This window comes from Cannabis sativa, unplaced genomic scaffold (assembly GCF_029168945.1).
Source record: "Cannabis sativa cultivar Pink pepper isolate KNU-18-1 unplaced genomic scaffold, ASM2916894v1 Contig2, whole genome shotgun sequence".
Classification (NCBI taxonomy): Eukaryota; Viridiplantae; Streptophyta; class Magnoliopsida; order Rosales; family Cannabaceae; genus Cannabis; species Cannabis sativa.
In genome coordinates this window covers 883314-898054 of record NW_026870038.1, presented here as the reverse complement: position 1 = coordinate 898054, position 14741 = coordinate 883314, and the positions used below count along the sequence as shown (strand labels likewise).

Here is a 14741-nt window from a genome sequence, read left to right as displayed (position 1 = left end):
ATTGTTGAGTTTTTGAATGTGTCATGCTTTCGAGCTAATCTATTTGTACTTACGTGTCATATTATTAGACTTATCGTATCGTGTCTAAGTCTATATTTTTCGTATCACGTCGTGCCTAAGTCTATATTTCTCGTGTCGTGATGTGTACCTAAATACATATTTTTTCGTGTCGGATCGTGCTTGTGCCAGTTTTCTGTCGTGTCAAAAAATCTAATCCACATTTACAGTATTAATTGTACCAATAACACTATAACATATTGAAAGGTGTTAGGCATCGCAGATCCATATTTCAACATTTCTCTTAACCTTATATCTAGCTTTTGTGGCCTTATTATTATAATTTTCTTTTGTAAAGGGTTACATGCAAAAGTTGAAAAGTCTCATTAAGAAATGCCACAAACTTAAATTAGGAGTTGCAATGAAAGGTAAAAGGTGAAGGGAATATGTCAACTTTTCATTCTTGCTCTTCAAAAGTTTTTAAGTTAATAATACAAAGAACCCTTTAAACTAATTAGAGGCCCATTTCCTTCATTAACACAATGAAAAACCCTAAAAATTCACTTATAAGTAGAAAAGAAATAAGTGAGTTTTTGAAAGAGTATGTGTCTATTGTTAAATTATTTTAATATTTTTTTTTCGGAATTTTAATTATATATTTTAAATGCATTAATTAAGGGGTGGTTGTGTGCCTATTAATAAAAAGCATAGTTTCCAAACCAAACTTTGAGGCTTTTCTCCATTTTTTTTAAAAAAAAAGAAAAAAAATCTTTGAGGTTTTTCTTTTTGTTTTCTTCCAATACACAATGAAATGCCTAAACCTAAAGTTTAAATAATATTTTAATTAACAAATGGCTAGTAGTGGAGGATAAAATCTCTTTTTCTTTTTCGTAATTTTTTATTATATATTTATGGAAATAAGCTTGATTAATTTATTTTATTTTGTGTTATTGAAAAAGAATTGATTGTATAATATAGTTTAGGAGAAGAAAGTGAAAGTCATACTAATATGAATAAACTTAGAAATGTCTCTATCTAATTAGAAACATTTCATTTTCTTTTGTCCAATCACTAAATAACTTTATATTTCTCCTAAGTCATAAGGCTCAATAGTTAATAGTCTTTATTGAGCTAATAAAAAGTTATTCCCTTTATTTAATTATATACTTGTCATATACATATACTTACTAAGGATAAATCTTAAACAAAGGTGAACCACTTATTACTTCTATAAAAATAAAATGCACAATTTTGTTCATTCACTTATTTTTCTTGGGCAAAATTTTAATAAAGCTAGTCATTACACCATTATTATTATTATTATTATTATTATTTTATTTCACAATAAATTGATGCAACCAAATAAAATAAAGAATTTTATATGTAAATACTTATAAATTAGTTATTAGAATTTTAAATCTTAAAAACCTACTAAAATTATTTTTTTCACTTGATTTTAGTTTTTTTTATTTAAAAAAAGAAAACAAGGTATTTTTACCTTATTTTTATTATAAATATATATAGATATATTCATTTAAATGAATTTTCAAATCTCCCATGAGATCATTTATTTTCTTTTAATTACAAAAATAAAAGATATAATAAACTAAATAAAAAAACATTAATGTAATAAAATAAAGATAAAAGATTTTATTTAATAAACAATGGACCAATTTTTTTTTTTTTAACAATAAACCAAAATTAAATACATAGTTATTTTTTATGTATTGTAAATTAAAAACTATCATTGACCAATGAGCAACAATAATTAAAATGAATTTCTATTTCAAAAAAAAAAAAAATGAATTTGATATTTAGCTAAAAAAAATGTCACTTTCATCTTTCCCAATCCACTGTTAATTTTATTTTCAATCAGTTTTTATTTTATATATAAAATTTTAATTCTATTATTTGTTTCCTTAACCTTGAAGTTTCTAAATTGCATAACCAGGTCCCAAAATAAAATCTGAAATTACTAAAATACCCCTCTCTATTCCTCATCCCAGGTTTTTGCACCGCGTTTAACAACCTTGTTTGGTTTGCCCCTCTTAAATTTACTATTTAATAAATAAAATAATTATTTAAAAAATAAATGCTCATCTCTCACCTATATTTTGAGGTTTGACCAAATATTATTATTACATTCTAAAAAGCAAGAAAATGATTTTTTTTTTTTTTAAATAACAATAAATAACTTCTTTCTAGAATAACATATTTTTATAACAAATTTTTTGTTAAAAAAAAAATATTTTTATATTTTTGATTTAATATTTAATTAAAATTTTGGAAAGAGCATGGAACCTACTGCGTCGAGATTCAAGAACAACCGGACCCACCTTCTTCATCACGTGACACGGTTGCTTACGTGTCAAAATATAATTGGTTTGCCAACTCAACTCATTTTCACATTCCGTTTTCTCATTCCGTGAATTGTCCATTATACCCTTAAACGTTCACAACAAAACTCCAATAGTAAATCGTACAATATAGAGAATGGCATATCTGTAATTATGAGAAAATATAGGGCTTAAAATTAACGCGGTTAAAAAACGCGGGTATGATTTGATTTGGTCTTTTTTAATATATATATAATTAAACTAAATAAAAGAACTGACTCGTCACTCGTTCACCCAACTCAGCGATTCGACTCACTTTCTTCTCAGCTGAGTAGTAAAAAAAGCGAAACCATGGGCCACACACAACAATTCTAATCCGAAAATTTTCAACTGAACTCGCTGAATCTCGATAGCGATTCCTAGGGCTCTGCTTTTTTAAGGGGTTTTTGTCAAAAGGGTTCTTCTCTTTTTCTTCTACTTTTCCTTTAATTCTCTCTTTGTTAGAAAAATTGGGTTTTTTTTTTGGTCGGAGTGAGTGGAAATGGCCGTCGGTGAAATGAAAGTTTCGTCTTTGAATTCGTTGCCTTTGGGGTTTAGATTTCGACCCACGGATGAGGAACTTGTTGATTTCTACCTTCGTTTGAAGATCAATGGCGAGGATGAACAAGTCTCTGTCATTCGCGAAATCGATGTTTGTAAATTGGAGCCATGGGATATGCCTGGTAATGCTTGTTTTCTGTTTTTTAATTCCATTAATTTTTCAGCGTAAAGTTTTGATTTTTGGGTAGTTTTAGTTTGAAATTAGAAAGATTTGCTTTTTAGGTATTGGCTGATTGTGATTATTAAAGATTTGATTAGATGTGTCGATTGAATTGAATTCATTTTGGTTAATAAAGTTTTGAGCTTTGATCTTCAAAATATTTTGTCTGAATTAGATTACTTTGATTTTGGGTGATCAGATTTATCAGTTATACCAACAAGGGATCCAGAGTGGTTCTTCTTCTGTCCTCAGGACAGAAAATACCCAAATGGAAATAGGTTAAACCGTGCTACAAATGCAGGGTATTGGAAAGCAACTGGTAAAGATCGTAAGATAAGGTCTGGAAGAACAACTGAGATTGGTATGAAGAAGACACTGGTTTTCTACACAGGGCGTGCTCCTAAGGGTAAGAGGACTAATTGGGTAATGCACGAATACCGCCCCACGTTGAAGGAACTCGATGGAACTAACCCCGGTCAGGTAGTTAGTTCTTCAATGTTGTATTGTATCTAGCTTTGCTTTAAGATTTAGTGTTGGTTTGATTGTATTAACTTGTTTTCTTTGTTTCAGAATCCCTTTGTAATTTGTCGTCTGTTCAAGAAACAAGACGAGACTGTTGAGGGTTACAAGTGTGAGGACGCAGAACCAGCATTGTCATCTCCTAACGCACAATGTTCTATTGATGATGAAGAGTCTGATCTAGCACTAGCTCAGGAGCCTCTGCCTTGTGTAGAGCAAGAGAGTAAGGTTTCGATAAGGATGGAATATCCTGCAGCCAAAACACCTGAGGAAATAGTTACTGATTTTGGCTGTGATGCTAATGAGGTTGAAGATAATGTGAAAGAGGAAAGTACTAGTGAGGTGAGGAAAGGGTCTTAATTGATGTTTGGTACTGTTTTCGGTTATGTTGGTTCCATTTTTAACCATTGCCTTTGTATCACAGGTTGATGTGCAGCTAAGGCAAGACTTGGATATGTTTTATGATCCCCCATCTGAGACATATGTAGATTGCAAAATGTTTTCGCCCTTGCATTCCCAGATGCAATCGGAGCTAGGATCAACTTGCGCCTATTACCCTGGCACGGGGGAAAATCAATATGGGACAAATGAGTCCGACGATATTACTCAGTTCCTGAATTCCATTCTCAATGATTTTGAGCAGAATGGCTCTGAAGAATTGAGCAGTGGAAGTATTCAGGTCACTGATGTCCATGCTACGAGGAGTGTGATTTCTGATGAGGGTGATATGGCTGAGGTAGATGAAAGACTGAAACTTTTCAAATGATTTGCACAGTGCATCTTATGTTTTTGTTTCTCTTGAATGTGGCCTTAACATTGTTTTTCGTTCTATGCAGTTCGGGGAAGAATTCCTTAATCCTATCAATGATTTGAAACCGGTTTTAAGTAATGATGCTGTAATTCAAATTAGAAGAAGGTCTCAACCCAGGCAAAATCAAATGACCATTGATGAAATGAGGGCTAGACATGGTGATGCACCGAAAAGAATACGCTTGCAGCGTAAACTTCAAATAAGCTGCAGCTTCAAATCCTTTAGTAAACCCGAAGAGGAACCAAACACAACTATTAACAAGGTAATAATTAGTTTCGAATCTGCAACAACATAACATAGAACCAACTCGGGTTTTTCTTATCTGCACAGATTCTAAATTGTTAAGTGTTATTCGTAGCAGGAAAAAGATGCAGAACATCACGCCAATGATCACCCCGACGAGCCACTCGGAAAAGGAACATCTAGAGAATATTATGGGAAAGTGAAAACAAGATCATTCACAATCCAAGATACAGGCAAGAAGGTGTTGAAGACTTCTTTGGGTGGTTCAAACCAAACATTTTCGATGATGTTTCGGGTAGCTGTCATTGCAGTCTTGTTTATAAGTTTCACTACCATATGGAAATGTCTAGTTTAATACTTTTAAAAATGGAGCTAGGCTTTTGTAGAGTACAGATTAAGTATGTTAGATTTTGTTTTAAAATATATCCAAGTTTACATCTTTGTATAGTATAACTCAAACTTGGAATGACTTCAGTTTTTGTTTCATGTAGAAATATTTTGTTTGAGGCTTTGTGTAAAATTATGAATCTAAAGTACTTTTTAGAGTTTGCCACTATTAATATTTATCATAAATTTATGATGTAAATATATAAATATATATATTTATATATTAGTTAAGTTAGCCCATTACTCAAAAAGAAGCTTTGAATACTCTCTTCACTCATTTTTCCATGGTTACCAAATTTGAAAGCTAAAGCAAGAGGATAATGTGCCTCTTTGGATTAATTTTCATAAATATTTTTATAACTATAAATTTGTTTTTTTTACTTACTTTTTCAGTGAAGTCCTTTTCAAAAAATCAAAGAATATTTATTTTTTAATTTTCATTGAAATTTTTATATTTTCTAATTATTTATACTGCAATATCATTTTTTGTTAAATTAATAAAAATTAATATATATATTTTTGATTAATTTGAAAGTAGCTTAAACTTTTTTAGTGTATGATTTATTTTTCTTTTAGGAAAAAAAAAAAGAAAAACTATACTACACTAGGCTTTAGATGAGCTTTTTTTATTATTAATTTTTATGAAACAGATTATTCTTTTAATTAACAATATTTTATTATGTTATTGATTCTATTATTTGTGAGAATTTGATTTTGAAAGAAAATGTATGATGATATTTTCTTCTTCTTTTTATTAGCTTGAGATGGAGAACCATGGTGATGACTGATGATGAATCAAACTGCATTGGAGGAGGGAGCCATTATAATTCTTTATCTTAGTGATGAAGAAGTAAGTTTTTGTTCTATATAAAAAATATGGTTATGTAATAAAATTTTTATGTTAAGTAATTTTTGGTTTCTTATATTAGTTTCTAGAATATATTATTAGAATATTTTTGATTAATTTTATAATATTATTATATATATTTAAAAATTAAAATGATGTGGATATTTTATATAAGAAAATTTTTATTTTAATTTAAAATACTTAAAATATTATAGATATTTTTAATTTTGTTGGTTTAACTTTGAAATAAAATAAAAGATAATTCCACTGAATCAGTCACACAACGATTCAAAAGGCACACAAATATAATTGCTATAGCTAAAAAAATTGATCAAAATTTTATATTTTAAAAATTTTTAAAAAAAAAATACGTACCTAATTAAAAATACTAGGTGATTGTTACGTGCCAAGCCACGTAGTGTTAGTTTTATTTAATATTTTAGTTTTTTTATTTTAATTAATAATTAAAATAGTATAATTATTTGAATGATTTGTTTTATAAAAATAAAATATGTGTTAGTATATTTAGTAAGTAAAACATAGTTGTGTTATAATAATGTAAGTTATTAATAGTAAAATGTACATTAATCTTCTAACTGAAAAAAATTCTATTATTTCATTTCATATCTAATAATAGCTACACAACTATATATTTATAGATTTTCACATTCTTTGCAAATTACTAATAAGCACCAATAATATTTTCATATTCTAATATTTTTCAACCTTCTCCTCTTGGTGGTAAAATTAAAAATAAAACTAAAAATAAGCACAAATATATAAGGTAAATACTAATTACAGCCCATTTCATCTTCTTTTTATTTTTTTAAGCTATTTTATCTTTTCTAGACATTTTATCTATATTTTTCTATTTTAAAAAATAAATAAAAAAAAATTATTAATATTCTTTTTTAAGATAAGTTTGTTAGAGAGATATGTGGCTAAGATGATTTTTTTAATTTAAAAAGAGATTATTAATATTTAAAAGATTGTTTGATTTTTTGGGTTTAATTATTGGGTTTATTTGTTAACGGGAGATCAAACCTAATCGTTAAATTTAACAGAATATTCTTTTATTTATTTTTAAGTATATTCTGTTAAACCAAGAAATGCCGTTAAATAGGCACTTTTAATATATAAAGATATATATATCATACTTAATATTATTTAATTAAAAAAATTTATAATTAGTGCATAACATCAATCTAATTTATTTATTATATGTATATAATAGAAAATTGTAAGAATTATTGATATTGCGTGTATAAAAGTTTTGTATAGTTTATGCAATCACTTGATTGTTGCTTGAGATTCTTAATATCTTCTTTTAGCTTTAGACAAATGATTGTTGTTAGTATTTTGCAAAATACATTAACTAATGTTTGAAAGTAATATATTTAATTAGTATCATTATATTATTCATTGATATATGTTTGGGGAGGTTTCACTTTCAATCCATATTTTGTCCAAAGTAAAAAGAGCACATTTTTCATACTTCATATCCAATTTCACCAATGATGGAATTTTCATGCTTGTTTTGAGTTATATACTTATAGTAACGAGATTCTTAAATATCATACCAAGAATAATTAGAATTTTTAGAAGAATAGATAATTATTTAATGAAAATTTTTTGTGTAACTAAACAAATACGGTTAAAGTTACAAAAAGAAAAATAACAACTGAAGTAGAAGAATCAAAATCTAAAAGAAAATTTGTTACTTCTTTCTCTCATTTCTCAGTCACTACTACTAGTACTTCTCAGTTCATTTCTGCTAAGTCAAATTATCTCGAAGAGAGAAGCTGTATACATCACAAGCATCTCATCTTGCCTATTGAAAAACCAAAGCATAAACTCCTCCAAAGAAGAACCTGTCATACTGTCAACCTTTAAACCCCAGGGACTGCTGAACCAGACACTTCTTGTGAAACTACAATCTCTGAATAGATGAGTAACCGTCTCAGCCTCTTCACCACAGAACCAATAAAGCTTGTCCGCTCCAGTCATTAAACCCCGACATTGCAACGGGAGACATCCGGACATACATCTCCATATCAGCAGGGCTTGCCTAGGGTGAATATTCTTCACTCTCCAAAGTTCTTTCCAAATCTGTTTCTCAGGATGTAGCCGATCCTTTTGAGTCCACCAGTAGGCACTTTTGACGGAGAAGCGACCATTTTTACTTCCTCTCCAAAAAAGGATATCCTCCCTATCCTGCATAGGTTTAATCCGTAGAATAACATTTGCAACTGGTTGAGTGAAACATTGATTGATGACTCTTTCATCCCATTCACAAGAGTTTGGCTTGAACAAGTCTGCCACTACTGAGAAGGAGTGAGTAATAGCATAGGAGAAGCTATCCCGGACTTCTTCCGGCCTAAAACCAGGGACCCAAGGGAGCGACCAAATGTCGGAGTTGCCCTTTCCCACCAATATACCCGCACCCGAAACAACCACATCTCGCCCATTTAAAATCCCCTTCCAAACCATTGAGTCACCCTGCTTCGATTCAACATTCCAGAAACTTAAATTTTGGCAGTATTTATCCCTTAGAATACTTACCCAAGGCCGGTCTGAATTATTCAACAAGTTCCCAGCAAGTTTAGACAGAAGAGCCAAGTTTATGTCCTTGAATCGACGTAATCCAAGTCCACCATTACGTTTCGGCTGACAAATCTCACTCCAACTCTTTGGAGCAAAATAGCGATTCGAATCCATTGTTGAGCCGCCCCCTTTCCACCAAAATCTTGCAGTGATGCTATCCAATTCAGAACAAACACTCAGTGGAACTTTTGAAGTAGCCATTGTATACGTCGGAATTCCATGCAGTACCGAACTAATGAGAGTAAGCCTGCCTGCTTGAGACAATAATTTTGTTTTCCAGCCCTCTAACCGCCCCAGAATTTTTGCTTTCAGGAAAGCAAAATCCTCTCTCTTTCGAGCAGTAGTAAAAAAGGGATTACCCAAATATTTCTCTTCTCTAGATAAACCACCCATGCCCAAAGTCGAAAAGACATTGTTTTTCATATCCTGAGCAATCTTTGGGGAGAAAACAATTCCACTTTTTGCCTTATTTACCGATTGTCCAGACCACCTTTCATACTTTTCAACACAAGCCTTGAACGCCATTGCTTCATCCACCTTAGCCTTGCAAAAAAAGATGGCATCATCAGCGTAAAAAAGATGCGAAATAGGCATTGCCCGCTTCCCAATCCTGAGACCCGTAATTTCTCCTCTGTTTTCAGCTTGTAAAATCAGCTTCGAAAGCACTTCGCTGCAAAGAATGAAGAGATAGGGAGACAGAGGATCTCCCTGTCTTAAACCACGGGAAGGGGTGAATGGTTTCAAAGGAGCCCCATTCAACAGGACTGAAAACTTTATCGTGGTGATGCATTGCATAATTAAATTGCAAAAGTGATTGCAAAATCATTTGCCTCCAAAACTTTACGGACAAAGCTCCACTCCAACCGATCGTAAGCCTTATTCATGTCAGTTTTTATCGCCATAAATCCACCCCTTCCTCTCTTTTTTTTCATGGCATGCAAAGCTTCAGAAGCTAGAACTGAACACTCCGCAATCCACCTTCCAGGCAAAAACGCAGATTGAAATGGGCAAACTAGTTTTTCCAACACTGATTTCAATCTGTCAGTAAGAATTCTTGCAATAATTTTATAACCGAAGTTACATAGACTAATAGGTCTGAATTGGTCAAACCTGTTTGGGCTCTCACATTTTGGAATTAGACAGATGAATGTGTGATTTAGTTGATCGACAAACCACTATTTAGTTTTAAAAAAAAAAGAAGTTACAAACCGTATCAACCGCACAACCATCACCCTTAGTGAGGAGAAAATTATATTGTATACCCACTTTAATTTATTTTTTAATTTTATTTTTATTTGCATATTTTTTAAGATATACCAATTTTTATAGATGATGTCTCTATTAAGCCCTTTTGGTTAATATAAATTATATAGTAGACTTAAGTAGAGAATAAAAGTATATTGAGCTACGGTGTATTTTAATAAAATATAATATAAATATATTTTTTAATTAATGAATAGAAAAAAATGATATTTCTCAATTTATTCTAGAGTGAGAGATTCTACTCAAACCAGATTTTTTTTTACCTCAAAGATCCCAACCACTTAAATCTACAAGTGATTCTCTATTTATTATATTTTGAATAAAAGAAGTTGTACTTTAAAAAATCCAGCTTATTTTCCAGCCAAAATCTTATCCAATATTAAACTCTTTTGTTTGTTCTGTTGGACTTGCTGTCGTTTTGCATATATTTTCGGTTTATTCAGTGTCGTTTTTGTGTACATGAGACAGAGCTGGGTATAGAAGAGATTAGAAAAACCAAAATTAAGGATAATAGGTAGTTGTTTGTCACAACAAAGAGAAGAAGTTGAATCAGTCCACTGTAAACTTCTCCATTAAAAGACCTCTTTTTTATTTTCTTTTCTTTGGTCAACGAACCAACCAACCAACCAACCAACCAACAAACCAAAAAACCCATCATCAATCTCCAACATTTTCATGTTTTAATCATGTAAAGATTGTAACTTTATGAAAAATCAAGCAAAAAATTCAAATGGGTTGGTTTCTGATTCTCCATTCTCTGCTTCTTTTCTCACTCTTTCTCCTTCCTTCCTCTCTCTGCAATACCCATTACGCCAATGAGATTTTCCAGGCAGCCAAACAGGAAAAAGATTGGTTGGTCTCAATAAGGAGGCAAATCCATGAAAACCCAGAACTTAAATTCGAAGAGTATAATACCAGTGCTCTTATTCGAAGTGAATTAGATAAACTTGGTGTCTCTTATTCTTACCCATTTGCCCAAACTGGCATTGTTGCTGAGATTGGCACTGGTTTTCCACCTGTTGTGGCTTTGAGGGCTGACATGGATGCCCTTCCTTTGAAAGTAAGTAAAGTTCAAATCTTTCTTCTTAAACTTTCAAACCCATTATTTCTTAAATGTTTGGATTGTTAAAGGGGATGATTGATGATATTGATTATGGATTGTTTGATTGGGGTTTCATATTCATTTGTAGGAACTTGTTGAATGGGAGCATAAGAGTAAGGTTGATGGTAAAATGCATGGATGTGGTCATGATGCACATACAACTATGCTTCTTGGTGCAGCTAAGTTGCTTAGCCAAAGGAAACACAAACTTCAGGTTAGTGTTTTGATATAGATTTCTTGTTCCTCAAATATTGTTATTATTAGTTCAATAAGTAAGATATAATTGAGCTTCATGAAGTTACAATATTGCTTTGTAAATCCATTTGTTGTCATCTGAAATATGGAGAACAACACAAGCCAGTGTTGCCACCTCTGTTAGAATAAAGACATTGTTTGTGTCTTTTTTTATCTAAATTTTGAGGCAAATGAATTGGTTTGTATGTTCTTTGGCTAGACAATAAGGGTGTGTTATGTTGGGGGTTATGGAATGGTAAATGGTCAAATTTTATTCTATTCATTTGTTTGTTTGTATTTTCAATCAGGGTAAATAGCGGCTACCCAAAGTTTTAAGTTTGTAAGCGGTATAAATTCAATGTTAATTTTTAGAGGTATAAGTATTCAATGTTTGTAAAATTGTAATTTTCCTCCAGTTTCGCCAGTACAATTCTATTTTAAATTTGTTAAAACATTCGGAAGTAACTGATATTTTATGATTTTGTCTAGACCCAATGATCTAGAATCTGTGTCTACTGTCTTATTTAAGACAATAACAGAGTTTGTACTGATGAAATTAGAAAAAAAATTACAGTTTTACAAACATTGGATACTCATGCCTCTAAAAATAAACATTAGATTTATGCTACTTACAAACTTGAATTTTTGGATACTTATGCCACTATTTACCTTTTCAATTAATTGAATGACTTTTTCACATTTGGTGGAATGGTTATTCAACTTCAAAGTGGGTTGAAAGACCATTCTTATACAGATAAAATAAAATTAATTTTATTCGGATTCTTATTTTTATTTTGATGTTTTCATTCATTCCAACCATGGATTCTATTACTATGTTAGAGAAAAAACAACCTTTTGTTGATGTCAAAACACTTTTCCTTTTATATATTTTGGTAAGGGAACTGTGAGACTTCTATTCCAACCTGGTGAAGAGGGTGGTGGTGGTGCATCACACATGATAAAACAAGGTGCTCTTGGTGTTGCTGAAGCAATATTTGGAATGCATGTCGATTTCACATCACCAACTGGAACCATAAGATCTAAGTCAGGACCTCTCTTAGCTGCTGTAAGTTCATTTGAAGCAAAAATAATAGGAAGAGGAGGCCATGCCGCCGAACCCCATCAAAATATAGATCCGATCATTGCTGTTTCGTTTTCAATTTTGGCATTACAACAGCTTGTGTCAAGGGAACTCGATCCCCTCAGCAGTCAGGTACATATTTGGTTTCTCTCCAAACTCGAAAGCATGTGTATGTATGTTTTTTTTTGTTCATGTTGTTTTGATACATTGTTTTGATGAAGGTTCTATCAGTCACCTTTGTTAGAGGTGGGACTGCAAACAATGTAAGTCCATCATATGTTGAATTCGGAGGTACACTCAGAAGCCGCACAACTGATGGTTTGCACCAACTCATTCGTCGGTTGAAAGAGGTACAACACATCCTTAATTCTTCAAGTACTTTAAGGCCCCGTTTGGCTCGGCTTTTAAAAGCTGCTTTTGGGCTTCTTAAGCTCCAAAAACACTTCTTTTGCTTTTAGCTTTTAGCTCGAAAAAGATTTTTCAACAGAAACCAACTTAAGTAGTTTTCTCAGGACCTAATTCATACGATTCATCGTTAACTCAGGCCCGGCGGGTTAGGTCTGTGCTTAGGCCCACTCAAAGCCAAGGCCCAAAATTTTTAGGGATAATTACATAAGACACTATTTTTTTGTAAAAAAATTATATTTTTACGGTTTTTCATAGAAACAACAACAAAACTACATAAAAATAACATGAAAATAATATTTAAATAACATTAAAACAACAACAAATTAACAAGAGTATAACATAAAATGACTGTATTTTCTGTAAATAAAATAAAAAAAATCGTGAAAATATTTAAAATTCCGTGAAACTGTATTTTTGTAATTTTTTTTTATTGTTTTTGTGTATTTGTGAAATAATCTCAAATTTTTATGTAGAATATTTTTTCATTATAAAAATGATATTTTTGAAATTTTTTGTAAAAATAGGTCCAATAATACTCGCATTTTACTTCAGATAAAACACACACTCAACAAATTTTTTGAGCCCATTATTACTCTGGGCCGGCCCTGCGTTTACTCAACTCATTGTCGAAATTGGTTTTGAATTAATAACAAGGCGAGCGAGTTTACTCATTTTCGAAACCCAAATTGCATCTGCTGGCCAAGCATGTCTAAGAAATCATGGTCAGTTTGAAGAGTTGTTGTCTCATACATTTGTTCCGTTTTTCGCTCTTGTAGGTTATGGAAGGGCAGGCTGCGGTGCATAGATGCACCGCGTTTGTCAGCACTAGAGAAGAAGAACATCTATTGTTACCTGCTGTTGTGAACGATGAACGGCTACACGAGCATGTCAAGAGAGTTGGAAGCCTTTTGCTTGGTTCCGAGAATGTGAAAGATGACAAGGAAGTTATGGCGGGTGAGGATTTCGCCTTCTACCAAGAATCAATCCCGGGAACCATGCTTAGCATTGGAATCAGAAATGAGGAAGTGGGTTCGGTACACTCGCCCCACTCGCCTTTTTTCTTTCTTGATGAAGATGTTCTTCCAATTGGAGCTGCATTGCATACTGCCCTGGCTGAGCTTTACTTGAATGATCACCTTCATCAACCATTAAAGGAGGTTCAGTAAATATTTGAGTGAGATTTGTTTTACCAGTGAGGTTCCATGTTTGATTTTTAATGGTGTTTCTTTCTAGTATTACTATAAACAAATATATATAATATATATAAGTCAGTATTCAATAATGATGTTATTATTTTTAGATCTTAAAAAAAGAAATTAGAATAAAGTTATATTATTAAAAAATATTTAATGAGTCATTAAAAAATAATCTATAAAATTAATAATGGTTTTTAGAATAGTTAATTAGGATTTTTTTCTCTCGAACTTTGATATGTATTAAATTATGTTTTTTTTGAACTTTTCAAATCGTTAAAATTTTTTCTCTAACTATTTAGATTGTTAGATTTAAGAAAGTTCAAGAGACACGATATGGTACACGTAGAGATAAAATTTAATAAATATCAAAGTTTAGAAAGTACAATTTAGTATATAGACAATCATCGCATTAGTAAAATTAAATAAAATTAAACAAAAGTCTTTTAATCTAATTATTTCAATAATTCGAGGAGAATTTTTAAAAGCTTGAAAAGTTCGAAAATACATAATTTAGTACATATCATAATTTACAGAATAAAAATTCTAATTATCTTAATAAAAAAAAATAATCTCTATTTTGCTTAATGGGAATATATAATCTCAATAAATCTAATTATAAATAAATAAATAATTTGTAATATATTGTTTCTGATTTTATATAATAAAGTGGTAACGACAAAATTGATGAGGAAAACGACAACAACTATAAAATTGCACACGAAAAAAAACAACAAAGGTCAGAAAAAAGATAAAATATTTATTTATGTTTGAAAACGACATTTTCTGAATAAACGACAAATTTTAAGTGAAACGACATTGTATGAAAAAGACAAAATCATAGGAAAACGGCATTAAGTATAAACACAACAAAATATTGGGAAAACGATAAAATCACAGAGAACAATGTATTGTGGATGTTGTAATACTAATGAGTTAGATCAATAAATTGTGAT

General features: G+C 31.0%; 2 protein-coding genes across 2 annotated transcripts; both read left to right on the top strand.

The window, feature by feature from the left end:
- The first annotated feature begins 2590 nt into the window (after nt 1–2590).
- LOC115716209 (NAC domain-containing protein 91) lies at nt 2591–5239 on the top strand. The gene is made up of 6 exons (XM_030644951.2): nt 2591–3055; nt 3293–3573; nt 3664–3954; nt 4037–4348; nt 4449–4685; nt 4785–5239. Exons 1-6 carry the CDS (start codon nt 2875–2877, stop codon nt 5019–5021), a joined length of 1539 nt encoding a protein of 512 aa, XP_030500811.2. The 5' UTR covers nt 2591–2874; the 3' UTR covers nt 5022–5239.
- A 4919-nt stretch (nt 5240–10158) lies between these two features.
- LOC133033007 (IAA-amino acid hydrolase ILR1-like 3) lies at nt 10159–14067 on the top strand. The gene is made up of 5 exons (XM_061107520.1): nt 10159–10827; nt 10958–11083; nt 12002–12316; nt 12406–12534; nt 13369–14067. Exons 1-5 carry the CDS (start codon nt 10498–10500, stop codon nt 13756–13758), a joined length of 1290 nt encoding a protein of 429 aa, XP_060963503.1. The 5' UTR covers nt 10159–10497; the 3' UTR covers nt 13759–14067.
- The last annotated feature ends 674 nt before the right edge of the window (nt 14068–14741 follow it).

What these genes read in the sequence shown, in the direction of transcription:
- LOC115716209 (XM_030644951.2), top strand. Translation starts at nt 2,875, where the DNA reads ATGGCCGTCGGTGAAATGAAAGTTTCGTCTTTGAATTCGTTGCCTTTG. An exon ending in GGAGCCATGGGATATGCCTG is followed by an intron (nt 3,056 to 3,292) that starts GTAATGCTTGTT and finishes TTGGGTGATCAG; the next exon opens with ATTTATCAGTTATACCAACA. An exon ending in ATGAGGGTGATATGGCTGAG is followed by an intron (nt 4,349 to 4,448) that starts GTAGATGAAAGA and finishes CGTTCTATGCAG; the next exon opens with TTCGGGGAAGAATTCCTTAA.
- LOC133033007 (XM_061107520.1), top strand. Translation starts at nt 10,498, where the DNA reads ATGGGTTGGTTTCTGATTCTCCATTCTCTGCTTCTTTTCTCACTCTTT. An exon ending in AAAGGAAACACAAACTTCAG is followed by an intron (nt 11,084 to 12,001) that starts GTTAGTGTTTTG and finishes TATTTTGGTAAG; the next exon opens with GGAACTGTGAGACTTCTATT. An exon ending in TCATTCGTCGGTTGAAAGAG is followed by an intron (nt 12,535 to 13,368) that starts GTACAACACATC and finishes TCGCTCTTGTAG; the next exon opens with GTTATGGAAGGGCAGGCTGC.